General features: G+C 44.6%; 1 protein-coding gene across 1 annotated transcript in view; it reads left to right on the top strand.

Annotated features, from left to right (window-relative positions):
* The window catches only part of fmn2a (formin 2a), a 48,694-nt gene that overhangs the window by 18,859 nt on the left and 3,392 nt on the right, over positions 1–26,443 (top strand). Inside the window, exons 6-15 of the mRNA XM_048269612.1 lie at positions 1,107–1,194; positions 11,009–11,070; positions 13,915–14,006; positions 14,317–14,446; positions 14,887–15,033; positions 15,476–15,535; positions 16,065–16,185; positions 20,916–21,008; positions 25,109–25,160; positions 26,082–26,231. Coding sequence (XP_048125569.1) covers positions 1,107–1,194; positions 11,009–11,070; positions 13,915–14,006; positions 14,317–14,446; positions 14,887–15,033; positions 15,476–15,535; positions 16,065–16,185; positions 20,916–21,008; positions 25,109–25,160; positions 26,082–26,231 — 995 coding nt within the window. The remainder of the gene's footprint in view (positions 1–1,106; positions 1,195–11,008; positions 11,071–13,914; positions 14,007–14,316; positions 14,447–14,886; positions 15,034–15,475; positions 15,536–16,064; positions 16,186–20,915; positions 21,009–25,108; positions 25,161–26,081; positions 26,232–26,443) is intronic.

The raw sequence follows: 26,443 nt of genomic DNA, 5'->3' as shown, positions 1-26,443 counted from the left end.
GTCAGCAACACAGCTGAGTACTCTCCTCATACCTCATAACCCAGACCCAAACAGCCAGATGTTGTGTAGAGGCTATCACTGCTGCGAAGCAATGGCATCTGCTGCGAGTTCCGGCCAGTCCATGTCTGCATTATGTAATTTCTCCACAGTATTTCACAACTGCATCACAACAGGGAGAGTAAGAGTGCTGGCATGCCCGCCTTTGCACCCCAAACAGTGCAAATTCAGCTTCTGACCCCCATAAGGACTGAGTAAGCGAAACGCACTGGTAATGTGCAGTTTGGTTGTAGTTAGTGGTCGGCGTGTAAAATACTCCCCCCAGACGGAGGCGTATGGAGGCAATGACTCCCTCTCTTTCGGTGCCAGCGGCTTTCGGATAAACACCTAATTATAGGGAGAGGGAGCGCAATGCATCACATGGACTTAAGTGCGGCCGTGCTTTGAATGCATGCCTGCACTTCCCATGCAAACCACATTATCAGGGTCTAACTGGGGGATTTTAAGCCCCCTTTTTATTGAGCATTAATGCGCTGTTTTTGTAAATATGTTCCAATCACTCTCAGATCTCGAAGCAACTTTGACCACCTTCTCCACACAAAGTTGCCTGATTTGGGGAGGATATCAACAAAAAGCGACCCTTCATATCAACTTAATTCAACGGGACAGATTTATCATTTGCATAATGTTTGTGGTGACTCCTTGGCAGGGTCGTGTGGTACCGAACTTTTTTATGTGAGCGCCGAACATGAGAGAGAGAGAGAGAGTGGAGGCCAGTCTTTTCTTCCCACATGAGGGCGAACACATTCCCTTACCCCCCGGAGGAAAAGAAAACAACCTTTTGCCTTTATTATTATCGGACTGGATGAAATGCTATGCGATAATGATGCAGTTGATGTCTGAAAATGAAATCTGTCAATCACAGCTGTCTTCTTCAATTCCTGTCACTGATTTCTTTCCATCTCCGCTCTTTCACCTTATTTTCTTCTACCTCTTTTCTTCCTGTCTTTCTCTCTTTCTTTCTTTTGTTCTTTCTCTCTTTCTGTCTGTATGCCATTCTGTATGTCTTTCTGTTCATATATCTTCCTCTCTCTCTGGCCAATCTTAAGGTTGTGAAAATCCTGAGTAACAAGCGTTCCCAGGCAGTTGGGATCCTGATGTCCAGCCTGCACTTGGATATGAAGGACATTCAAAATGGTGAGTTTGCGCACAGCACACTCAGATATACACAGGAGAGATGTTACACAGCGGCCAATCAACAACCAAGCCATCAAAAGCAAAATCCCCCACAAAGTAACCTTTGTGGGCAAAAAGACATCACCAACTGAACAGCCTTGGAGATTTGGGTTGTCTAATTCTTCGGTCGTTCCTCTGTTGCTGTGGCCGTTTATGATCTGATCAGTAATACGACCAGACAAACTACAAACCCTTGATGCCGGCACCCACAAATACCAACAATATTTTTCAGTCAGTCCTCTTCATTGCTGTTTCTGGTTAACTTGGATGAAGTTCATAAGGTCCATTCTCACTGTTGCTTGGACTCATCTGGTGTCCAGAGAGCTTTTCGACTTACAAGAACACATTAACAACTTTCTGATAACCACCTGCTTTAAGGAGACTCTGTGCACTGACCTTGCACACTGGAGATGTGTACTTGTATTTGTCAGTTTCAGCCACACCACAGGGGAACGCAAAGGGCAGCTGGCCAGAGCCCTCTTGTCTTATGTGCTGGCCAGAGGTTCTGCTGTGGCTGCAGTACATGGCCTGTGCTGCTTGTTGTTTTGCGTTGTGGTCTTTGCTCAACTGAGCTGTCTGCGAGGGGAGCTGCTGCGTTGGGTTGGGTTGCGTGGCAACACGTTGTGTTGTATTGCGTGTACTATGTTGTTGTGTTGCATGGTGACGTGTTGTGTTGTGTTGTTATGTGTTGTGTTTAGGGCTGGAATAAACAATTATGTTTTAAACGATTATTTTTTCGATGCATCGATTAATCTAACGATTCATTTTTTCAGTCCGATTCGATTTCGATTCGATTATCGATTATCTCCCCATTAATTCACTAATAGCAACTTATACATGTTTATTTACATATCTGAATGAAAAAACATGAATTCTTTAACATTGCAATATATGTTTATTGCTCTTAAGATTCCAAAATAAAAGACTATACAAGTGCAAAGTAATGCATTCTTAGTCAGAGGTAGCATTCAATAAAGTTCAGTAGTGCAGTGTTTTTCAACCTTTTTTGTGCCACGGCACACTTTTGACACTTAAAATGTCCCACGGCACACTAACATCCTGTGTGAAGAAAAAATAAACATACCATAGCCTAAAATTTCAAATAATACCAGGGCTTAAAATTCATTTTTCAAAATGGGGGGGAATTCCCCCCTTAGGTTATTCATGTAGGGGGGATTTACACAATTTGGGGGGGGGGGTCAATTCTGATACCAAATCAAGAATTGCGATTCCAATACTTCTTCGAAACTTTTTTAAAAATGTGTTTGATTTTGGCGCCCCCACCACCCTGACGTCATCAGTAATATATATAAATATATATAATATATAATAAATATATATGTTTCTATTTCATATATTTTTAAATTCATATAGAGTGTATTTAGTTAATAATGTATTTTTTAATGTATAGCATTTGACTAGTAATTACTAGTAGCTAAACATATTTAGTAATTTGAATGCTTCATATTGACGTTTAAACTTTAACACTTAGGCATATCTTTAATGTGGTGTGTAGGTCTAATTGATTGCACGTTGGTGATGAGTAGGTGTAATTGAGTGCCTGTCACTTTAAGAAATTACGTGAGAGATGCGTAGCCTATTTGCGTAAGTGCAAAGTGGTTCTCTCTCTCTCTCCGTGTGTGTGTGTGTGTCTGCGTCTGCATGAGGTTATGTTCAATTCAACTCGGTAGTTGCGGTCAATAGCACCGCATTCACGCCACTTCATGATTATATTAACGTCATCAGACAGGCTGTAAAAGTGTATGCGGGAATTTCTCACATTATGATGGCTAGAGTTGCGGGACTTTAACAAATTATGCGCAATACCCGCAATCCTGCAGTGAAATTTAAGCCCTGAATACACAGATATGGCCTTATTATGGCTTCTATGGTTCTGCAGGTTCAGAAGATGGTCTACCACGTCTTTTCTGAAGACACTGAGTCCTGCCTGCTTCACATTTCTAGTAGAGAATCTTAGCATGCTGCAGATGCTCACTGTTACAGGTGGATTTGTAGCAGTTCCTGTGCCAAACTGCTTTGTTCTGTTGTAAAATAACTGCACTGTAACATTGTAATCGTTGGCTGATCTGTGATCACCATCTCCATACTCTCTCATGGACAAAAACAACAAATTTGGCATATGTCTCTAGTGATGGGTCATTCACCAGTCCACACATATCTGCCACTGGATACATAGCCCAAAATCTGTTTCTTTTAAAATATGTATAAGTATAAGTATATATACTCTTTTGATCCCGTGAGGGAAATTTGGTCTCTGCATTTATCCCAATCCGTGAATTAGTGAAACACACACAGCACACAGTGTACACACAGTGACGTGAAGCACACACTAATCCCGGCGCAGTGAGCTGCCTGCATCAACAGCGGCGCTCGGGGAGCAGTGAGGGGTTGGGTGCCTTGCTCAAGGGCACTTCAGCCATGCCTACTGGTCGGGGTTCGAACCGGCAACCCTCCGGTTACAGGTCCGAAGTGCTAACCAGTAGGCCACGGCTGCTCCAACAGGTGTGTGCCATCACCTGACTAACAGAAAGACACACCTCGGAATATAACCTAACTAGACAGGTTTTGATTTCGTGGTGCCCAGCCACAGATTAGTCAACGTATGGAAAACACTGAAGGTGTAAAATTAAAAATATTTAGCAGCACACGTTATGCTTATATTTTGCGTCGACGTCATCGATTTGTCGACGTCGACGCGTTGTCCCAGCCCTAGTTGTGTTGTGTTGCGCTGCGTTGTGCTGTGGTGCGTTGCGCTGCGTTGCGCTGCGTTGCGTTGCGTTGTGTTGTGTTGTGTTGTGTTGCGTTGCGTTGTGTTGTGCTGTGTTGTGTTGTGTTGCGTTGCGTTGCGCTGTATTGTGTTGTGTTGTGTTGTGTTGTGTTGTTGTGTTGTGTTGTGTTGTGTTGTGCTGTGTTGCGCTGCGTTGCGCTGCGTTGTGCTGTGTTGCGTTGCGCTGCGCTGCGCTGTGTTGCGTTGCGCTGCGCTGCGCTGCGTTGTGTTGTGTTGTGTTGTGTTGTGTTGTGTTGTGTTGTGTGTTTGTTGCGTTGCGCTGCGTTGCGTTGTGTTGTGTTGCGTTGTGTTGTGTTGTGTTGTGTTGTGTTGCGTTGCGTTGTGTTGTGCTGTGTTGAGAGTAGGAAAGGGCCCGTGGAGGCCCCTGTGTGTTCTCCATCATCGGGCAGCATGTGGAGCTCTCACACAGAAACCTCTGTGTGTGAAACGAGGTGATGACAGGACTTTTACGACGGCCTGCGGCCAAGAGACCCCCCCCCTCCTATGTCTCCATGCTCTCGTCTCCTGTCCTCCCATCCTGCTCTCCTCCGCTGCTCACCACTGACTGGACTCCTCCACTCCTGACCTTCACTTATCCATCCATCCTGTCTTTTCATCTCATGTTTTTTTTTTTTTCTCTTTATGTCAGTTTTATGCACTGGCTTTTCAGTTTGTATTCCCAGTCATTCAGTATCAGGACTGAAAGACTTCCTACTGGTAGATCATTCACTGTGTGTGTGTTTGTGTGTGTGTATGTGTGTGTTTTTGTGTGTGTGTGCGTGTGTGTGTGTGTGTGTGTGTGTGTGTGTGTGTGTGTGTGTGTGTGTGTGTGTGTTTGTGTGTGTGTGTGTGCGCATATGCATGAGTGTGTGTGAGTAAGTGTGTGTGTGCGTGTACATATTCCAATCACCACTGTCTCCATCCTGACGGCTTCGGGAGATCACAGAGGGAGTGGGCCTGGATGAGCAACAGCAGAAATGTTCAGCAGACGTCCTTCTCCCATAAATCATCATGTACACATCGGTCCCCACGCTCTACTTCTCCACCATCCATCCTCCAGTTCTCATGTGTGAGCATTATGTGGAGTCCCGCGTCTGTGTGTGCGTATATATGCTCATGTGGAGTGTGAGCGTTTAGTAACTGTGTGTGTATTCCTCAAGATAATATTCAAACGCCTTTAAGAGAATCATTTCATCAACATGAGAGATCTGACGTTTAGCCTATTCCCCCTAACCTCATCTGTATATGGGGCAATCAGCAATGGGAAGCCTACGAGACGTCCTATCTTCTCTCTCTGGAGGTTTATTATCCTGGCTCTTCATTTCTCTGTGCTTGTTTGAAAGTACAGAAGGGCAGCACTAATACAGTGGCGTTGAGTTAAGAGCCATGAGGCCATCCAGGGGAGAAGGTCACCAACAGGTTTGAGTTAGGAAGGTAACTTGTTGGTCTCCCTCTGTCTCTGTCTGTCTCCCCCCTCCTCCTCTCCTGCCTCTCCCTGGGCTGTTTAAAGTGGAAACACAGGGGAGGTAATTAGAACACATCCTCTGTGTGTTATCATCTCCTGATTGCGGTTCTCGCCATTCTTCACCCGCGTGTCTAAACATTCGTTATGAGATCCACGTTTGGCTCACACTCATGGAGACGAATGCTCCTCTGCTTGCCCTCGCTCGCTCGCTCGCTCGCCTGTTCATCCGCCACTATGTGCCGAGAAGGAAATGAAGCCATCCCTTCACTTCACATGTTTTAAATATTAGTCTTTTCTTTCATCATGCCGTGCTATTCATTCTTGTGATTATAAGGTAAAGGTATGCAGGGCAAAGTTTATGGGCAGACTGTGCAGAATATATTATTCTAAGTTTATCATTATATGTTGTTTTTTTATTATTATTATTATTATTATTATTATAAAGTATTATTATAAGTTTAAAGATGCGCAAAAGTGATCCAAAATGACACAGATACAATTTTAAGCCTTTGTTTTGGGTGTTTGATTTATTTTTGAAACTTGAAGTATTTTTAAAGAATTTAAGGGCAATTAGCGAGATCTGAAGTTGCAGAATGGTGCGGGGAAAAAAAGGCATTGATTTATCGATTCCCTAATTTGCGATGATTTACGTCGCAAAAAGCTGCGGAGCCCGTTTCAGTTTTTGTTTTCCTCTTGTTCTTTTCCAGCACAAGTACATTATTTATGGCTGTTTGCTTCGCACAGACTCTCGCTCTGGATTCTGTAGACTTCCTCCAACTCTTCAGAGAGCTCGTCACTGAGGCAGGCGCCAGTGCTGGCAGGGAGCGGGGGACGCTGGCAGGGAGACTTGGGCTCCGTCAGGAGCAGAAATCTGAAAATGATGATATGGAGTCATTCCTTCTCCGTCAAATCTCCAGCCCCATTCCGAGCGCTGATAACGAGAACCAAATGAGCGGGAACGCGGGGTCGCATTTGCATCTGAAAATGGGAATGAGGAAGGGAGACAACGAGAGGAGAGGGCAAGGCAACAGCAAATGAGAGGTGCAAGGAGGGGGGAAGCAACTGAGGGGTAAAACAAGAGGGAGAGAGAAGGGAAAAGTGTGGGGAGGAGGAGGGAGAGGAAATGGAGGCCTGTCTCCCCGAGTTGTGGGATTTCTTGTGGGATCTCTCTTTTTGAATAACACGAAAACATGAGACAGAAAGAAGAGAGCTCGCATACAGCGCTCTAATGTCTTGTTCTGAAAGGTCATTTCCAAAGCAACGGGCAAGTCGTAAAAATGAGCACTCTGCTATTTTTCCCTTTGGAAGGGTCGTAAAAAAAGTTGAGGAGGAATCTGTGGATTCCTTTGCATGCACCGCCACCACGCCTTAATTTCATCAACAAACCAAAACTGCAGCAGCGGCTCGATGAGTGGCATTAGCGCCGGCCACCGCACTCCGCTACATGCGCCTCCCACGGCCATTATGCACCGTACCTCGCCCAGCTGACCTGGGTTCAGCTCCCGGGGGACACCGGCATTCTGAGTCCTCTAGCAAGATGAAACCGCACAAGAAGCATCCAAGCGCTTCCTCCTCCTCGGCTGCAATTTGCCCATCATGCACGCATTCCTGCTCATGGCGGAGGCCCACGCAGACAGAGAGGAAGCGAGAGAGAGATGGGGGTCACTGGAGAGGTAGGGGGTGCGGGTGGGGCGGGCGGAGTGTTTGGATTTGGTTTCTTGAGTGCTAACATGACGGAGGATCCCCATTTTTCATTGTGTGGGCAGAGATTTCCGAAGGATCTAGAGGCCTGCTGCAGAGCCTTTTGGTAGACTCATCACAGAGGGAACGCACCTCAAAGTTCATGCGTAAAAAGTTCAGTTTCCAACTGAAACCAGCACAGTTACAGTAGGCCTAGGAACCCTTGTCAGATTGAGTTACTTTAACAGTCTGCAAACTCTGCGTGACCTCTCAGAGCTGTTTTTACTCTAAACAAAAGAATACAATTCAAAAAGGCTGTAGATAAATGTTGCAGGCAGAAGGTCTACGGTGTTAAAGTAAAATAGTCAAAATAATTTCATTTTTAATGAAAACAGTGCTGAGATTTCATTAAATTAATAATGATTTCATTTAAAGCAACACCAAAGAACTTTCCTTCTGTTGCACACATGTTATTTGTTTATCCAGCACCAGTTTTGCAAATAACGATGTCCACAGACAAGGTAGAATATTTTGCATATAAAAGTACGGTGTATTGCGACATCAGATGCAAGTCAAATTTGTAGTTTCTTATGTCTCATTCCATCGAACTACAGATCCAGCTACCGATCTGGCAAACTTACATAGTCTTGGTTATAGCCGATAGAGGGGCCTTGCTTAATGCAGAATTGCCGTTCACCCTGTTATGAGTTGATGAACCACTGAAACGATTTTGGAAACATTATTTTAAAGTGTAAAAAACTCTTTGAAAACTGCCTGATTTACAGGTGGCTGTGGGGCTTATTTTTGGGTCGCTGTAATTTAATGTAGATAAGGTTCATGTAGAGTGGTCAGAGTTTTGTGTGTGTAGTGGAGGGGGGTGGGGGGTGGAGATGTTTGTATTTAGCCTGTGGCTAACTCTGGTGCAATGCATCAAATGGCAACATTTATGTTTAAAATTGTACATGGTCCCTAATAAATAAAACAAATAAAAATACCTGTGGCTATGAAATGGGCTAGAAAGAAGATTGCAAACCTGTTTGTCATAAGATGACAGATTCAATAGACCATTAGGCCATAGACTATTAGAAATGTTTGGGTTTTGGTAACTGATCACTTCAAAAGCAATCTGCCCATGCCTCATCAAGTGAAGATCTCCATTTGCAAGTTCACAATGTTCACAGAACTTTGCACCTCATGCAACAAAGTAAACTTGTTCCCTCAAGCCTACTGAGAGATTGGGCTCAAAAGCCCTGTCACTGTACATCTTCACATCACCCGATGTATCAGTAAAACCAATGTATCGGTCTATGTCTAATCAGGGCCAAATGACCAAACTGAGCTCTCTTTTAAGTATGTGTGGAGTGAAACACACATCAAGATGCCTGTCTGGGGTGGCCAGTTTCCCCAAGGCTGCAGCTTTGGAAATCTGAGCTGCATCCCCGGTCAGTGGGTTACATTGCTTGCACCTATCCTAAAAGGTTCTATACCATGATAATCAAGTGCGTCCGCTACTTTGACCTCCGTCTCACCTAAGGGTGTTGGTTTACACTGTCCACTCAAAGACATTCAGATGTGTAAGAAATGGAGCTCAGGTAAGGCATGAGCCCTTGTTGGCCTGAGGCATACTGCCCCGTGTAGAGAAAAAGCTAGAAATGCCTGTAGGCATACAGGTACATGGCCTCCATTAAACTTAGATCACTCAAGCACTGGCCTGTAGACCGCGGCAGTAAGGACATCTTTCCTGGCCATTTGAGCGGTAAAGCACTTGAGTGGTACCGGTACTTCCATTCTCAGCTGCTCCTCATGATTCCCTGGTGTTCAAACAACACATTGCTGTGTATCTCGTGCCTTTGTATGGCTCACCCAAGCAAAGTCATTCTTTCACAAACATGCTTTCTGACATGTCTTTGATATGTGCCTTCAGACTTTCTCCTTCTGTTAAGTGTTTGTGCATGTTTTCGCATTGCAATCATCAAAGGATGACTCATATCAGCATCACTGATTTTGTTTTGTTATTCTACTTAAGTTTCAGGATTTCACAGTCTCTCTCTTCCTCCCTCGCGGTCTCTCTCTTCGTCTGCCCCTCTTTTTTTATTTATTCCTCTCTCACACATGTGTAATTATTTGTTCTGTGCAAATCAAGGAAGGAAAAATGAATAGCTTTAGCTCATGTTGTAAGATGCACATCTTAAAAAATAATCAGATTTAAGGGATTATGAATTCAATTTATCTATAATCAAATCATTCTAAAATAATACAACACAGGAAATTATTTAGATTCACCAGTGATTTAAACAGTTTGTCATGTGTGAAACATTACTGGGTCAGGAATTAATTATTGATTTTACTTTCATGTCCTGACAAGCAGTATGGCAATTATAAACAGATACTCGATGGAGAGCCTAAGCTCTAATTTGTCCTTGGCTTTGACTCAATACTATGCATCAGGCATTAGTGGTAACACTGTTGCTACAAATTAAATCACGGCTCACTAATTTGCATTTGAAATGAATTTGTTTCACTGAAGATGGAGAAATGTATTGCACTGCGTTGATGGCTAATGCTATCAGGAAAGACATAATATTCTAACACACAAACACCTTAATCCTATTCCTGAAAAGTGACCTCATGCTAGAGGTATCGGAGCCTTACTGGCTCCACTTCAGGGTTTTTTTTTCTTTTTCTGTCATGTTATAGGTGTGATTTCTGCAAAGTGGTCTGATTCTTTGGGAGCCCAAACATGACTGTCTCTAGCCAGCCCTGGGCAGTGGAAATGGGCCTAATGATAGTCAGAGCTCGGTGCAGCCATGTAACATTGCACCCCTCCCGTTAAGCAAGCAAGGCTGTCTCCCGTGTTTGTGTTTAAACATTTGGCTTTGAGAGAATAACTCCTCTGGGCGCCAGGTCCTCACTCGGAGACAAAAAGGGCGACGTCAGGAATTCAAACACAGGGCCTTTTGTGCCCTGACGGATTATTTTAGACTGCATCTGACTGTCAGAGAAAATGTCATTTGTTTTCGTTTGGGCCTTGAGTGGAACAGCCTTTTATTGTTGTGGAGACAATGACATGAAGATGTCAGGTAAAGTCTAACTATGTTACGTTGTGGACAAGCCAAGGGTTTGCATTTGTACTGCTGTTCCTTTTAGGGTGCAGTCAGTGTGTTCAGAGAGATGGTTTAAATATCTGAAACGATTGCTTGAAAGCTATTTTCAGTCTTGAGCCATAACATGCCAAAGTTTGACATTTTGCTTATTTCTCCTGCGGTTTCCAAAACTAGCCAGTAATCAATTTCCTTATTTCCTAAATGTGTGTGTACTCAGATGCAGCCAAACCAAAATGTTTTTTTTTTTACCACGCAGCGTATTAGAAGGAAAAACACTATCACAAAGTTTAGCTTATCCATAATATAAAAAAATACATTCATACAATGAAATGCTATTGAAACACTGCCCTGTTTTATCTAAAAATAGTGCTGTTTGGGATAAAATGAAAGTTCTGGCTTTTTATCAGAGTCTCAAGTGAAGCCAATAATAAATTGTGCTATAATTCTGTCTTTGACTAAAGGTAGGGTAGATTTTCCACTAAATGAAAATACCACCAGTTATCCCTATGCGCAGTCCGCACTATTTTATTCACAGCAATCTTTTCCAGATCTGTTTTTGTTATTGCTTGTTGTCAATGCCACCCTTTGTTGCTGCAGTTGTTGTCCGTTGTTGTTGTCTTTGTGAAGGCATGTTGGGCCTTATTGGCTTGGCAGCACCATCGGTGCGGTCTGTATGGACACCTTATGACGTAAGCAAGCTGCTCAGTTTTCTCTCTCTCTCTCTCTGTCTCCAAACAGCTATTCTCAACATGGACAACACGGTGGTGGATCTTGAGACCCTGCAAGCTCTCTATGAAAATGTAAGCCAATGCTGCACATGAAATGCAACTGCATTTTTAAATCCACTCTGACATTTTTGTAGTTTTGGCGCACATTATGTTTGTCCTCAAATGCTTTTGCAAAGCCTTATTAGCTAAAGTTGGGCCAGGCTTTTTTCTTTTTTTTGGTTTTGGTTTTCTCTTCACTGTTCTCTCTAGTCCAGCGTCTGGACCTAGAGCAAGATATTGTCTCTTACAAGACAGAGAGAGAGAGAGAGAGAGAGAGAGAGAGAGGGGGGGGGGGGGGGGGGAGAGGGAAATGTGCATTAAATACCAAAACAAACATGCAAACCACAGGCCCCTGCTGGAATGTGTGAGGGAAACTGTGGAGACTGGGTTCTTCCAGGCCTCGCTGGGAGAGAGACAGGCATCTCACCACTGCGCACAACATGTATTTTAATGATGTTGGGGTTCCCAAGTAGACAGGACATGGAAATATACATACTTGTGTGTTTTGCCTGTAATAAGATATTATGCTCACTATTTTGCAACAGCCCATGCTCTAGTTGCTGAAGGATTGTGGTTTCGTCTTTGATCTCTGAATCATCATTTAAATATTGGCCAGTCTACAATTAATCTTTCAATGGCATCCACGGGTCGGACTTTAGTACATGGAGGCTGATCAAAAGAGCGAGGGGTTTGTGCTGAGTTGAATTTTGTAGTCATAAATCTTACTGTCAGAGTGGCACACACCCGTAACCATGAGATAAAGACACGTTCTCTCGACTATGCATCTTCATCACCCCCGCCTGACACCAAATCTGTCTCAATACAGCAAGGTGAAAAAATATGTCCGTCCCACATATCATCATATCAGCCAGACATCATCATGAATTAACACGCCATGCTTTTTTACCCATAGTGACAATTGTCTGTGTGGAGGAAATGTCCTGAATAGCTTTGGTGAGGGGCAGGGCCACATTAATGATCGTGATCATGAGCAAAACAGTCAGGACACATGGTTTTGTCTGCTGATATGTGCCATAACCAGGGGATCAAAAGCTGGTGTCTCCCTTCACCCTCCATCTTTCTCCCTGTCTCTTTCTGTCTCTCTCTCTCTCTCTCTCTCTCTCTCTCTCTCTCTCTCTCTCCCTCCCCTCCTTCCAGTCATAGCCTAGGGGGTGTTGTTAAGTTGAGACATTTGGTTGTTTCTCTTTTGTGTGTGAGACTCCGCTCTGTCTCCGGCTTTCTTGCCCATAACCACAGTACACATAATGGTGAACCCTCCCCGCCACCACCACCACTGCCGCCGCTGTATCCTTCCACCCCTCTCCCTTCCTCCCCGCCACCCCGAAACCACAGTGCACAGGGTGGTGCCACACCCCCCCCCCCCCTTCTGTGTGGGTTTGGGGTCCCACTCTCCTCCTTCTGCATGCAGACACCCGAGAGCTTCCTTAATTAGTGTACAGTTCCCATGTTCTGCACCCCGCACCAAAGTTGCGCAACACCTCCGTGGGAGGAGCCAGCATCTTCTGCAGCAGATAGAGAGTTCATGCTAAGATCACTCTTCACTCGTCTCGATCTCTTGATACACGCTAAGATCACTCTTCACTCATCTCAATCTCTTGATACGCTCCCAAAGCAACTCTCATTTGAAGTGTCAATAGGGGTAAATGCATGTGGCTGTCAGACCAGAGTACGGGCTCTGCTTTTCATCTGGACTATTTACACTTTTGATGTGCTGTAAATGGAAAACAGAGCATGCCCCTGTCAACTGATGGCAAAGTAAGCGAAAGGCTAATCGAAGAGTGCTTTTTATGCCCCCCTCCTCTCTCTGGCATGAGAGAGTTTACGAGAGTTCATAGTTTTCCGACGCTTTGATTGCTATTCATTTATTTAAACAGAAATGTTGCTTATTTGTGCCCAGTAATAGCAAAAATCCTTGCTAACTTTTTGCTCAGGGCTAATGATTCACACTTGTGCCTTCAAGGCCATGACTACAAGGAAACACATGGACTGTTATCCCTCCAAGTTGAGCTGTTTAAGTTGAATTAAGTATTTGTGCCAATGTAGTTGATATATGGAGACACTAATGTTTTGCCAGTTAATTATTGTGTTTTTGAACACGGGGGCTGGTTCACACAGGACATTCTATCGCACTTTTCTGGACGGTTCTCAGTATATCCCCTAAGAGCACCCCCCTGAGAGGTCAGCCGAGCCACAGTCCAAGGTTGAATGGCGTCCGGTTCAAAAATGTGCTTTGATTGTGAATGCTTTGAATGTAGCCTACTTGATGAGATGCTTTGGAAAAAGATGAAAATGCCAAGACTGAGGAGCTGTTTTATCTCCCCATTACAAAATTCCTTCGAGTTCTGGAAATGTCATTCTCAGGCATTTCCCCTTATCCTAGCAGCACATAAATGTCCATATTTTGGCAAACTAAATTTCGATGTCAAATGGTTTGCATTTTCACATTAGGAGGTGTTTCTTCATTTTCTTAGTAAAACAACACTGATTGTTGATATCTTTGACAGGTCAGTCATACAATCTTGGGTGGCGATCAACCCAAATAACCAAAAGTTGTGCATGACATGATACTTGGACAAGGGTATGCTTATGTTTAAAGTAGAACAATGCTGGTCACTACCCACAAACATGTATTATCCTGCATGCTTTGTTAGTGTTATGAGGCAATAAAGCTTAATTCTTTGTTTAGCAATAGCCATGCCTAATGATGGTGATTTATATTTGTGTATGACGTGCTTTGACACAGAATTTGAAAATGCACTCCGGCATTAGTGTTGTCCATTTGTGGTTGCAGTGCTAAAACATGGCACTGTCCACTGCACCACAGTCCCCTCACCACTCCCTCTGCTGCTGTTCCAGAGAGCCCAGCAGGACGAGATGGACAAGATAGAGAAGCACATGAAGTCAGTCAAAGATAAGGACGACCCAAAGCCACTGGACAAACCTGAGCAGTAAGCACTTCCCCATCTCAACACTGCACCACTGCTACTGTGTTGCTGGGTGACCTACAGGAACCTCAAGAGCCCAAGGGCCGAGTGCATCTAGCAGTTTAGCACTTCTGCTGAAACCTTGTCAAAATGAGTAGAATAGGCTCATCATAATTGTGTGCTCAGCACTTCTATGCTGTTTAGCTGTATAGCTGCTTGTCTTGTGTATTATTGTTTATTTTACAAAGGTGAAGGAAGGGTGAGGGTGAATGGAAGACAAAAACCTCTCTCTCTCTCTCTCTCATTTGGTCTGATTCTCTGTTTGGTCGTAAAGGTTCCTGCTTCAGATTTCCCAAATCCCCAATTTCTCAGGGAGGGTGTTCTGCATCCTGTTCCATTCCACATTCATAGAGTGCATCGGCTCTGTCCGCAGGAAGGTGGAGATCCTGCAGAGGGTCTGTAAGGTGAGGTGTGTGTGTGTGTGTGTGTGTGTGTGTGGAGAAAAGAGAGGGGGTATGGAAAGAGTCAAGTCAAGATTCTGGATATTTTATTTGCCATTTGACCGTACGGGTTCACATTTTTAGATTTTTAGAGCTCTTACAGTCAACAACAGTGAAACAAGTATAACTAAAGAACAATGATCAAGTCCAATAAAGGTCCCTTTTATGTCTTATGTTTATGTTATGTTTTATTGTCGTAATCACACATTTAATTCTGCTTATTTTTTTATCATACAGACTATCAAAATTATATTTGAATTGTGAGTTATATTTGAATACTAGACAAAACAGGCAAAGAGGTAGAACATGTTTTCTCTCCTTTTCTTGATACATTTGGATTGATCTTTTTGTGAATTACTTTTTTTAACTGCATTTATTGATATGGTGTCACTGTGTCCTAACAGACTCTGCAGACGGGCACAAGCGTCATGCAGGTGCTCGGCCTAATCTTGGCCTTTGGCAACTTCATGAACGGCGGGAACCGAAGTCGAGGGCAGGCGGACGGCTTCGCCCTGGACATTCTGCCCAAACTGAAGGATGTGAAGAGCAGTGTGAGTTTACAAGCTCAGCCCATTCCAGCCATCAGCGCTCCTATCATCAGAATGCCATATTTTACTACCGATAGTCATAATGATAATAAGGACAATCCTGCAACAGTGATTATGGATAATGGTGGTAATTTGGGTGAGTTACAGCCATGTGAGTAATAGATCTGACAGTTGATGAATGACTAAAGTATTAGTGGTTGCAGTAGTAGTAATCATGGTAGTAAAAAGTGGTGATGGCAATCATTGGCTTTTAGCCGCATCATGCACTCACATGTCTGAAGTACCCGTGTGTGTTTGACTTGCGCTTTTGACTGAGTTGTTCAAATAAATTATTCTCTCTCTCTCTCTCTCTCTCTTTCTCTTGTTTTCTATCCTTTAACTCTCTCCCTTTCCTCAATGTCTGTCTCTCACTCTTTCTCTCTCTCTCCCTCCCTTCCTCCCTCAGGACAACACACAGAGCCTCCTGTCATACATTGTTGCTTACTATCTCAGACACTTTGATGAGGTAGAGTATGTTTAAACTTCCTGTTTATTTGATTCACTCGTTTTTTCCGTGCGAGGACTCCTCAGATATCCCGCCAGGTTTTTCATCATCGCCTCTGGCTCAGTGAACAACATGGCATGTTTTATATTATATTTATTTTCCTCCTGTTCGTTTACTATAGTAACTAATGGTTCCCTGCCTCCACAGACCTGTAGCTTGTTCCATGTGCTATCTGGCAGAGGATCCAAAAGAGATCTATTGTAAATACATCGCGGAGCCAGATTAGGTGAAGTCAGCTAAGACGCTGTGGCCAAGATCAACCAGGCGACAGGCTCTCTTGGGATAAACTTCCACTGATTGAACTTATCATACTTTACACAGCATGAGTTCCTGTCCATGTGTTTGGGAGTGCACAGTTAATTGAATCTTTCAACACTATCTAGGTCCAGGAAAATGTTCGAAAATGTCTCTTTCTCTCTGTCCTCTTTTGTGTGTGTGTGTGTGTGTGTGTGTGTGTGTGTGTGTGTGTGTGTGTGTGTGTGAGTAACAGGACGCTGGCAAAGAGACGTGCGTATACCCACTTCCAGAGCCACAGGACCTTTTCCAGGCCTCTCAGATGAAGTTTGAGGACTTTCAGAGAGACTTGCGCAAGTTAAGAAAGGATTTGAATGGCAAGTTCCCCCACATACGCATACACACACACACGCACGCACACACATACAGACACAGACTACATTCGGTCAGTCTCCCCCACAAGCAGCCTGCCTCGTCTCTGATGTTTCGCTCCGATGGAGAAACACTACTCCTCTCATTTCAGCTCCACTCCCCGAGCGAGCTGCCAGGCCGGCCACATATCGGGTGAAAATAGATGTCTATCTCTGTCAGTTTCTCACTGTCCCCTTTACTGGAATCATTTAACCGGGACACCCGCTGGTTCAGATCAATGTTGTCTATTGGCTTGCTGCAGGCCCTCCAGGCAGCATCAGGGCCAATCACAACAGCTAAAGAGAAATCGAAGCCAGTTGCCCCTCTGTGGATGTAGCTGAGCCCTTATAAATGAGAGGCGATATCATAGGTGCTGTAACGGGCTGTAGTATTCCAATGCCTCTGCTTATACAGAGAAATAGCCAAATTCAACCAATATCATAAAAGATCAAAGGGCCAATGTACCTCACTGAGTCATGGGTAATGTGGTCGGTTCCAGCGAAGGCACCAAGCATCCCATGCGGTAAATGACAGTCTGTGGTTGTATGCGAAGGGCGTTTTTTCGTTTTCGTTTTGATACGAAATGCATTCGCTGTCACCTCATGCAATGAGCCAGTGATGTCAGAAGTGGGTTAACAAATAGCATGTGTCTCTCAGTCAGACATGCAAAGCTGAACCAGATGGGGAGAACAGAGCGCACTCCAGCCACTCTGCATGTTGGAGCTTTACGGGTCTTCCTTACGGGCTGTACGAAACAACAGCAGATTTGCATTTCCTCATCTCGAATCGTGATACATGTCTCATTTGGAAAATATCACTGAACATCCTTCCATCTTTCTGTCCATCTTCTCTTGAGGGAGGCCACACCGTGAAGCGAGACGTGCATTGAAGGAGTTGTATTTATGTATAGCAGATGAGCAAAATGGATTTGGTTCTGTTTGCCAGAAATTCCTGTATCTGAAAGATGCCAGAACACTTTCTCTCACCTGTCAAATTCAATCTCTGAATTGTTTTGGGGCTTGATGCTTTCCGATATCATTTCTACCGTTAAACTCCAACCACAGCGTGTGGACAACATAAGTGCAAACACATATGCGAAAAAGAGGTATTGCATAACCATACAAGCCAGCAGGCAAAATCTGTTGGAATAAAGCATGAATAATAATAGAGACAGACAGACGTATTGACTGAGAGGAATGTAGACAGAAAGACAGGCCTAAGTCTATATTATCCTCAATGTCCTCAACTACAGCTATAACCTTTTACTGCATTCGTGACTTGGTAAGGCATAAGCCTGCGCCTGGGTGTTCAGTTTGCTAGTCATTGTGTTGGGGGGGGGGGGGGGGGGGGAACACCACGAGCTAACCCAGAATTAGCACAGTGTCGTGACCTCTGACCTCTCGGCACATTTGGAACTCATGGACCCCACCGTGCCCCCTACGGCTGAGCGGCTCTCCATCAGCCCGGAGATCAGAGGGAGGCAGGCCGGCATTAGCCAAGGTGTCATAGGTGAAATAGCAGGGATTAAGCACAACGACGAGTGTGAACGAGGTGTGGGAATCCGATTACACACGATCCCGACACCCCAACCCCCACCCCACCATCCCCACCCCACCCCCACCATCCCCCCACCATCCCCAACAGCTCCGGGCTCAGGGGAGGACCAGCTTTGTGGATGTTGGTCCACTCTGCGAAGCTGACCTTGTTTATTAGCAGGAGGAATCGGCTACTTTTTGAAGTTGAATGCTGAGTCTGTATGGATGGATGGATGGAAACAGGATGATTTGATGATCAATAATGTGCCCCATCACATGCACTTCTGCTTAACAAATCAAGCCTTTTGCTCTTCCTAGTCATTCAAATATTACTCTTCTCTGTAATATAGATTAGTTCCTAAAATGATCTCTGGAGGACATACATCGGAAATAGTAGATAATGACCCTAACAATAAGCAACGCATCCTAACAATAAGCATCATCACTGGCCACCGCACATCCATTCAAGGATAAGCTCAGGAGCAGATGTTGGCATTGCGATGGTGCATGGGGGGGCATTTGGTTAAGGACGCAGTGCCTGTGTGTGTACTCTTTGCTGGCCGCAGGTCAAAAGCTACCCCCCTCATGGCCAGATGCTAGTGTAATTACCATCGTGCACACAAGGGTTCTCTGGCATGCAAAGCACCAATCCATCACAGCCACTGATGAAGCGTGACTCAGAAGCATCCCCCAAAGACGCTTCGGAGGTCCTCGAACCAAGAGCATCACTCATCAAGCAGGAAAAAGAAAACAGGTGAACGAGATGGGACACATTAGCATCTGCGGGCATTTAGCCTAGCATCATCCAGATGGCCTGCAGAAGAAGAGAACTACTGTTTCACAGGGCATCCAAAGTGTATGAGGGGGAAGTTAGCATGTCTACTTTCAAATTGATGGCAGCCTTTGTATTCTCCCACCAGTTCTTCTTACCTTCAAGAACTTTTTGCTTACCAAGAATTAAACATGCCTTCGCCCCCATTTATTATGATCACTGCTAGTGCTAGGTTTTGTCAGTTTTTTCCTGTTTTAGTTTTGCAGAATAACTCGCCAACCATTGCACCCAAGATTATACATTTTTGTGGTATGTTGATCTCAAGAAGGAACATCAACCACCTACCAAGAATTAAACATGCCTTCGCCCCCATTTATTATGATCACTGCTAGTGCTAGGTTTTGTCAGTTTTTTCCTGTTTTAGTTTTTGCAGAATAACTCGCCAACCATTGCACCCAAGATTACACATTTTTGTGGTATGTTGGTCTCAAGAAGGCACATCAAACAAGCCCACAACCGTTTTAGCACTCATTTGTGGTGTAGCACCACCTAGGGAAGGCCTGAATGCAAAAATTGGGCACTTAAATCACCAGTATCTTGTGAAATTTTACATGTAGGATCATTACAACCTCTACAACCAAGTTTCGTGAAACTACGTCCATGGAGGGCGATGCAATTTGCAAATTTCTATATCTCAAGAGCCGCTTCAGCTATGATTTTGAAATTTGCTCACATCTCCTAAAGTTTAATCTGGCCCACTTAACACCAAAGGCCACCACCAAAGGTCAATAAAATTCAGCAGCCCAAACAATTTTCTGCCAATATCTTGTGATGTGAATGTTCAAAGTTAGTGAAATCTGTGACACAGGCACACATACTGTACACACTAAGGCACACATATGCGCACACACACACACACACACACACACTAGAGTGCGGTTCGGGCCGCTTATTTCTGTCCGAACCTGTTCCACATCCAACAGAGTTGCGTCCGACCCCAACAGGCATTTTCATTTTTATGTTCAAACCCAACCCAAGCCCAACGCAGATGATGCCTTAGTTATTACCATGCTAGTGATTAAATGTTCACGTTTGTGGATAGCCTGTCTTTAGCCTATTAAACAACTGTCAAAATTAAACATTATTAAACAGCCTATTAAACAACTGTCAAAATGAAATTCTTAATTGTCTACAGAATCAGTGATGAGTGTACACGCATGCACGCAGGAGGTTACACACAGCGCACATTAACACAAGAGGCCCAAGCAAGCAGCCTCTTGAAATAGAATTTCTACTACTCAAGAAAAGTCTTGAAATGAACTGCAACAGCCTGAAACTACGCTCCTTCTGTCACTGATCCATTTGCAGCATCGACATTTTAATTGGGGCAACTCAAGGAAATCCTGTCCTCCAACTGAACGAGACGGGCTTATACCGGTAGCCTACTGTATGTCTTCACCACAGTATGCAACGCAAATAGGCCTACCTCCACATTGTAGTCCTAGACTTTGCTTTTCGATTTCGTCCTAAAATCTCCCGAAAGGCTAACAACTTTTTTTTAACGTCACCTAAGATAGCCTGTCTAGCTGTCTGATATATACCTGTGTTTTCATGGCTACATAAACCAATCTTGCACACAAGAAAAAGGCTGTTAGGTGTTTTTAAGTATTAATTAAATTAATAAGTAATTAATTTAATTAAGTAAGTAATTTCTAAATATGTGTCCAAACCCGACCCGTCCCATCGAACATGTACGACTTGATGCTTTACAAACAGTTGCAGGAGTAGGGCAGGGAAAGAACATAGGAAATATACAGTACTTTACTTTCTATGGCTAGCAGGCGGAAACACCATGCGCTATGCGGTGCAACCAGTTGGAATTTTTTGTGCCATGAAAATTCAATTCATCCAATGTAACAGTGTAACTCGGCAGCGATTGTCCTATCTCAAACACCATGAGATTCAGTAGCTGTTGAAATGATAACCTTATGGACTTCCACCTGGGCAATGGAAAGACACTGTGTTTTACTTTCTTTTGCCAGAACTTAATTTCTCAAAGCTATACGTCTATACTTCACAATTTACAATAATTTACAGACATGTATAGATGCTGCAGTTGTGAGCATCAAAGCCGCAGTGGTAAGAAACCTTGTGGATGTGAGAATGTCCGTAAGTTATTGCTGTGGAATACAGAGGCAGTAATACGAGTCCTTTTTCTACTACCTGGCATGAAAATGCCTCCATTCTAAATTGTTTCCTTTCAGTTTAGGAAGTTTATGCTTTTCAGTTTAGACTTTTCATGTTGTTTACACCATGCACTGCCAGTCAAAACAAAGACTGTTTGTCCTCATGCTCCTTTCTTCCCTCCCTTCTTTTATCATTTCTTCAGCGTGCGAGACGGAGCGGGATAAAGTGTGTAAGGTGTCCTCCGAGGAACACCTGCAACCTTTTAAGGACAAGATGGAGGAATTTCTGACTCAGGGTAAGGCGTGTATACCCAGCACTCTGCTCCCAAGCATACAGGCACGCGCACACACACACACACACACACACAAACACATACACCACACAAACAGTCCACCCAATCAGCTCTGACATATATGTGTGTGTGTGTGTGTGTGTGTGTGTGTGTGTGTGTGTGTGTGTCTGTGTTGTGCTCTCTTTATCCACACTCTCCCCCAGAGCGGTGGAGAGCCGTGTCCCAGCATCCTTGACTGATGGCCTGTGCTCAGCAGTCTCCATTATGTCTGTATAGGCCACCCCCTGCTGAGATGGTCCATTGATCATTGATTACCCGTCTCTAGTCCAACTGGGGCTGCCCTGTGTGCGCGCTGCGCTGCGGTGACTAATGCTGCAGCTATTCTGGTAATGAATATTCGGTATGGACCGACATGACAACATAAGGCCTGAGATATACCGGCTTACCACGGGAGGCTCTGCTGATGCAAGCCCCATATATCAGATAAAGGATGGCTTCTGTTTCAACATCATCCATTTTCGCTTGAAAGCGAGGCTCAGGTCGGCGTGCCTAGCGAGAGCTTTGGGTGTTACTGAGGGAGGGAGGCGGGGGAGCCCAGGCTGTGTTCACCTTATGCTTGCAATCACACAGGACGCACCCTCGCATGCATGCAAGCAAGCAAACATCCTTTGTAGTCGTCCACTCTCTCTCTCTCACCTCATCATCTTGTCTCGTCCGATTTTCCACCTATTTATCCTCTCCCGAGGAGTCTCCCCTGCCCACCGAAGCCCTTTCCATTTCGCCACCGTGGCACCCTCCCATCTTTTTATTCTCTTTCTCTCTCTTTCTTCCTCCTGACCCTCCTCCCTCACTTTCCCTGGTGCACCCAAGCGGAGGAAATCACATAAACACTTGTGCGCCGAGTATGTTTATCCCTGGTGTCGCTCAGAGCGCCGCCGATGATGAATTAGCGTGGAGAGCCGTTTGCATGATGAAGCTGTGATGCACTTCCTGCTCTGTTTGTTTTATTCCTCTCCAGTGTGTTTATTTTGTACCCCCCGCCCATTCTACCCACCTCCACCAGCCCCCTTCACCCCCCCCCCCCTCCACCGTGCGACCCACTCGGCGGCCCGACATGAAAGCCCAGAGCCGGGCCTCGGCGTTGGCCGACAGCCCCTCTCCCGTCTCCCCTGCCCTCCTCCTCCTCTCGTGCGCCCCTCCGCTCTCCTCTCCTCTCTCTGCCCTGCAGCGGGCCACTGCGCGGAGGCTTTTGTATTCAAATGGCCCTCCCGTAATGACTCGCACATGGAGCTCAGCTGGCCCGCTGTCCTTGAGGAAGCCGCGATGAAAGCAACCCCTCCGACAGAAACATCGGGATCCTCGGCGCTGGCTTTGATCCCCCATACACGGGGTCTCCCTCCAGGGCCAGGGCTTTTTTTTGCCCCTCCTGCCCCCCCCTCCCCCTCCCCTCACCCTGACATGTGACGTGAGTCTCTCAGAGGCTCCAGCCACATTGACCATGCCTCTCGTTAGAAACATCTGAGGGGGAGAGAGCCGGAGGAGGGGGTGGAAGAACAAGAATGTCTGAATTCTTTTTTTTTTTTTTTTTTTTTCATTATTTGTATGATTTCAAACCCTGGGGTATAAGCGTTTCTGGCTCCACAGTACCAACCACTCTTGTTTATTTTCTCGACCATGAAACTAACCGCAGGACAGAGAGGAGGCCGACTCCAAGGAGAGGAATTGTTTGGTCTACAGTGATTCTCTCCGCTCGCTTTACAAACTCTCATGCATGCTAGTCACTTTGATGGTGTCTCGCTGCCTCAGAAAGCGGGCTTTGGACGTGATGATCTGTTTCGCATTGATAGAGAGATTGGCAATCCTCACAGCCTGCCGTGTTTCTTCTTTCTCGCTGGTGACTACTGCTTTGGCAAAGGACAGGGGTGTGGTCACTGCCGGTTGAAGTTTTTTGTTTATTTGTTTCTTTTCCAGGAAACTTTGTAGTCAGATTAATGGGGGACAAAATCACTTTTATCTCAAATGTATTGTTTCATGAGAAGTTATGTTTTTGTAATTTATAGTCCTTCTAGTTGCATCTAACAGTGGTTTACCCATAGCAATGTTTCAGTCAACCTCAATTCGAGTTCAATTAGTGTTAGATTTTTTCCATGCTCTAATTGGTATAAAAATAGTCTGACACACATCCATCCATTTCTGGTTGGCGTTGCACTTAGAAGTAAGACAAAGATAGTTGAAGAGGGAGAGAATCTTTTTTGGTGTGCTGTTTTGGAACAGTACATAAAAATGTCGTCCCTTTATTGGTCATGCCAGGGAAGCTTAGCGCCAAGTCTGTTTTAGATTATGGGGAATGAATTGATATTCCCGGGAAGAACCTCTGGATATCCAATCTGTTCTGAGAAGTCTTCCAGCCCGGACTGAGGTTTGGGGAAGCTGTTAATGGACCATTTGAGGCAGTTAAACGGTTTTAAGACACTTACGAGGATTGTCGTGCTTTGAGGCATCATGATACATTTACTCTAATGTTCATGGACATAGGAAATAAATGGATCAAATGGCTGACCTAAATGTTTCTAGAACCCAAAGACGTGAAAGTAGCTGGACAGTGTTATAGCCCATCATTACAGTATTTTATTACACAGGCATGACTGCACCATGGTAACAACACAGCAGGAATGGATACATTCACTCCAACGCGTAACATCCTCCCTCATTGGGGATGCCACACAAACACAGACAACTATTCAATGAATTTCTGCAGAATAGATGTTTTGTGGCATATTTGTAGTTTCTGCACAATTGCCTCAGTTACTGTATTGTGACATGATTTGAATGCTGGAAAGCAACTCTTTTTCTCATCCGTAAAAGGGAGCATTGGAAATCCTTCCCCCTTTTTAAGGATGTTTTGCAGGAAGTGACTGTTGACCGTGTGTCAGAAAAGTTTTCTGTAATGTGATTGAAAGAGTACAGTCATTTAGAGAGGATTCTGTGCTGCTAAATGATAGATAGATAGATAGATAGATAGATAGATAGATAGATAGATAGATAGATAGATAGATAGATAGATAGATACTTTATTGATCCCTTGGGGAAATTCAAGGTCACAGTAGCATAATTAAAAGTATATAATATAAAAAAACACAACTAAGTAATAAGGACTGTAGAAGATAAAGAATATACTAAATATAATAAAATACAAATTATGTAATGTTAAAATGTGCTAAATGAAAAAGAATCCAAACGGTTCCAAGAACTAGGTGTCCTAGGTGTTCCAGTCCTAGATACCCACTTCTCTCTATTCACTTTCACACTGCTTGCTCATCATTCTCAACTTGTCTTCTACACAAAGGAAGTTGTGTCTGCTGCCTCTGTCTCTTTCACACATTTGTCACTTGCACTTTAAACGTCAAGCTCAGCAACAAGCACTGCAGTATACCTGGCAGACACATACACACTCACACAGACACACAGGCACACACACACAGACACACACACATACACGCTCACACAGACACACAGGCACACACACACAGACACACACATACACACTCACACACACATACTCACACAGAGACACAGGCACACACACACACACACACACACACACACACACACACACACACACACACACCAAAGCTGAATTATGAGGACGTGTGAAATCTTGTGCAAACCGTTTGAAAGGCTGAGGCCAGTGTTCCTGAGGCCACTATAAATGGCCACTGAAGAATGCTGTTAATCTCAGGAGCCGACAGCGGCGTGCCCGAGTATTTCTCATCCCTGGGCCTTGTACTGCCATCCAGCGCCTGTCCTCCTGAGCACGCCTGGGAGATCAAGGCCAGCATGTGAGAGAGTAAACACTATCTTGAATGCTGAAGACCCAGAGTCACTTATCATGTACTGTATAGTTAATGCCCTGTCCTCCCCTCTTTACAATGCTCAATGCTCTGTATTCTTCTTTTCTGTATTGTATTACACTATTCAGATTTTAACTCTTTGCCACCATAGTTGTAGGTGTTACATTTGAAATCCAAACAGAGGGTTATTAGCCTGAGGCCGTGGACTTCATGCATATACAGCACAGTACATTCTTTTCTCTTCTCTTTCAGCTAAAAGTGACTTGGAGGCCCAGGAATCGCAGCTTGCCGTGACGCATAAAATGTAAGTAGTGGGTTCTGCATGTCATGGGTGTTGGTCGTAGAATGAGGGCTGTGTGACATGTCATGGGTGTCCGTCGCGGTATGAGGGCTAGGTGACATGTTTTGCTCTGGTAGCTGACAGGTGACCGGCTAGTCCAGGTTGTTTTGGGGATCCCATGGGAATGTTTGTCTAGCTCAGGTTCGATTGAATTTGCTCTGGCTGGCATGCTGTGACGGGCCATGTGGGTCTCCGGTGCGTTTTCATGCATGTTTGGAGTAGGTGAGTGTGAGTGTGTGCGTGAGAGAGAGAGAGAGAGAGAGCAAGCATGTTCGTGTGTCAGTGTGTGTGTGTGTGAGAGAGAGTGTGTAAGTGTTTATCCAGACAGCAGTGGCTCCAGAGGTCTGTGCTGGGGAATGTGTTCAGCGCTCGGTGGAAACTCCAAACAACCTCCGTTCTGGATCGATCGCGGGCCTCATGATAACACCCCCCCCCCCCCCCTTCATCTCCCGCGCACCAGTGCTGATTCACTTACTGCACGGCTCCTCAGTGTGGGAATTCAAAGACCCTTGGAATAACGCAACAGCGCTCACTTTAGACGGGCCTTTTTTTTTGCACGGCTTCAAGAAGTTGATCTGTGTTTGCACATTTGAGAACAATGTGATTGGGACAGGCCAGTGTATTTTGAATATTTGCCTGTGTTTTTGTTTTATCCTAAGCGTATGCTTTTGTTCCTCTCCACTTTGCATTCCTGTGATTACAGATAGTAACACTATCAGGGCCGAATTATCCATCGCCATGACTTATATGATGCTTGTATTTTTATTAGATGAACTCACAATGCATTTCACGACCACTTTCACAATTCCACAGTGTGGATTCCTCCGGCCTTGTTTTCACAATATTTAGCGCTTGATGTCATGTTTTTCTTGTCAATATTTGCAGTTTCCTGGAGCTGGGCATGTTTTTCTCTGTCAAGCCTAAGGCCGGAGAGAAAGAGGTCTCCCCCAGCACACTCTTCTCTGTGTGGCACGAGTTCTCCAGCGACTTCAAAGACCTGTGGAAGAGGGAGAACAAGCTTCTTCTGAAGGACAGGTGAGATCCTCCATGTCTCCTTCATCCCAGTTCTTAGTCCTTTCCTGACTCACATACAATACAGATGCCTGAGAACACTTGAGGAGTCTGCCAACCCATGTTGTTTAAGTAGGAGCGTAGAGAATTTTAAAGGTAGGGAGAGGCTTTTGCTCTGTTGTATAAGTCTCTGAAGTGTGATTTTTTTCTAGGGTGGTCTGGTAGAATTTTTCTCT

This window comes from Alosa alosa, chromosome 18 (assembly GCF_017589495.1).
Source record: "Alosa alosa isolate M-15738 ecotype Scorff River chromosome 18, AALO_Geno_1.1, whole genome shotgun sequence".
NCBI lineage: Eukaryota > Metazoa > Chordata > Actinopteri > Clupeiformes > Clupeidae > Alosa > Alosa alosa.
The sequence above is the reverse complement of the archived record's forward strand: the minus strand, read 5'-3'. Positions and strand labels throughout refer to the sequence as shown.